Consider the following 1,850-nt stretch of genomic DNA (forward strand, 5'->3'; position numbering starts at 1 on the left):
CGCTCTTCCTATGTCTCGCCCTCCCCAGCACACACATTCCCCTCTTCCCCAATGCATTTACTACTGTCAGCTGAGATGGCTACATGCTCAACCGGGATTCCGCAATGGCGGATGACACACCCACTACCACGCCGTCTCCTGGTTACTTGATCACGCCCACACGTGCCTAAGCCAATTGCCGTCCAGCTCCGTGGGTCCCACGAGAACGTGCATACATGCCCACCCTCTAGGCTATGGCTACCGGCTGTAAACTGCAGTATAAGCCACGCCCGGCTTGTGGAAACCACTCATTCTGCACGTAGAGAGGTGTATAGGGCTGGCGAGAGCGGGGGCTGGATATGCCTATAGAGACACGTAGCTGAGCCCTTATAAAGCTCCATACACGAGACGTACAGTAAAGCTGCTCGGGATGATATTTATATTGGCACCTAAGATGGGCACAACAAACTAAGTTCCCTCATAACCTGGGTTTATGTAGCATTTACATTTGGTGTGAATGCTACTTTATTGTAAACCAGGCATGCCAAAGGCCATCCTTCTTATAGGTTCTTTGCTTTGAGCTATTTGTGGTGGCACAATGTTCTACAGGAGGTTCTGAACTGATTGTGCCCACTCTAGAGCTCTCTTCTTGCCAAGCAATGCCCTTTGACCTTGAGAAGCTGGCACTAGAGCACATTGCACCCCGCTTGCTCTCCTATGGTTACTGTTTTCTGGATCACATCCTAGGAGAAGAATTGGGGGATCAAGTGCTGGAGCAGGTCAGACGTTTGCACCAAGATGGAGCACTGAAGGATGGACAGCTGGCAGGGCATCTCCGAGGAGTCTCCAAAAGGCACCTGCGAGGGGACAATATTGCATGGATTGCTGGCACGGAGGAAGGATGCGAAGCCATTGGACTGGTTCTTTCTGTAATTGATCGACTAGTGGTGTTGTGTGGAAACCATTTGGGCCAGTACTATGTGAAGGAGAGGTCCAAGGTGAGACCTTCTTAGCCTAGTTCCACCACGCCGGGGGACCATCTGACATTGTCAACATTTAGTTTTGTTGTAAAAAAGAGTTGGTCAAATAGTTGTCATAAATCCATTGTTGACCATCAATTTCTTTGGTAGCCCTCTGCATTTTTCTTTTGAGCTCCCCACTATATGTGTCATGGTTTCACTCTGTTGACCCCCTGGTATTTACTCCACCTACTTTGCCCATTTTGATCTGTCCCAATATATGATGCAATCCTGGGCTGATCAGTTTCTGTATAATCTGACTCATCTGCTTTGCTCCCTGCCTGGATAATATATATATATATATATATATATATATATATATATATATATATATATATATATATATATATATATATATATATATATATTACTGGCTCTTGTACCCCCTGGTCTGTTACCCCCAATTTTGTTGATTCCCATTTCAGACTGCAGTGTTTCGTGGCTATCATTGTAGTGCTAGAAACTTTCATTCATTGCATGAGGTTCAGTCCGGGTCTCCACCACCCTTGTAGGGCATACTGTATTGCTGCTGCCATCCTCTTTTCTGCATATTCATTTGGCCATATTGATAAAGCAGGGCTAATGACGGTATTCTAGGCAACACTCTTTCGTTTCACCCATAATCTAACCCTACCGTCCATGCTTATTAATGTCCCTTTTTATAGAAGTATTTGCATAGCCAGTAAAAATACTCAGCACGTCTGAACTAACATGGAGCTTGGTTGTACAGTTGCACTGCAGTGAAGACAGAGAAGTCGCGTTTTCAGCAAAATGAATACAGCTCCAATACAGTCTCTTTAATGTGACACTGACGGTAATTCCACAAGCACATATCCAAGAGCAATGCTCTGT

At 45.4% G+C, this 1,850-nt stretch overlaps 1 protein-coding gene across 1 annotated transcript in view; it reads left to right on the forward strand.

Moving 5' to 3' along the window:
* The first annotated feature begins 290 nt into the window (after positions 1 to 290).
* Positions 291 to 1,850, forward strand: part of EGLN3 (egl-9 family hypoxia inducible factor 3) — a 47,103-nt gene continuing 45,543 nt past the window's right edge. The window contains exon 1 of the mRNA XM_075843287.1: positions 291 to 977. Coding sequence (XP_075699402.1) covers positions 639 to 977 — 339 coding nt within the window. The 5' untranslated portion in view covers positions 291 to 638. The remainder of the gene's footprint in view (positions 978 to 1,850) is intronic.

The sequence above is a fragment of the Rhinoderma darwinii genome, chromosome 12 (genome assembly GCF_050947455.1).
Source record: "Rhinoderma darwinii isolate aRhiDar2 chromosome 12, aRhiDar2.hap1, whole genome shotgun sequence".
Taxonomy (NCBI): Eukaryota; Metazoa; Chordata; class Amphibia; order Anura; family Rhinodermatidae; genus Rhinoderma; species Rhinoderma darwinii.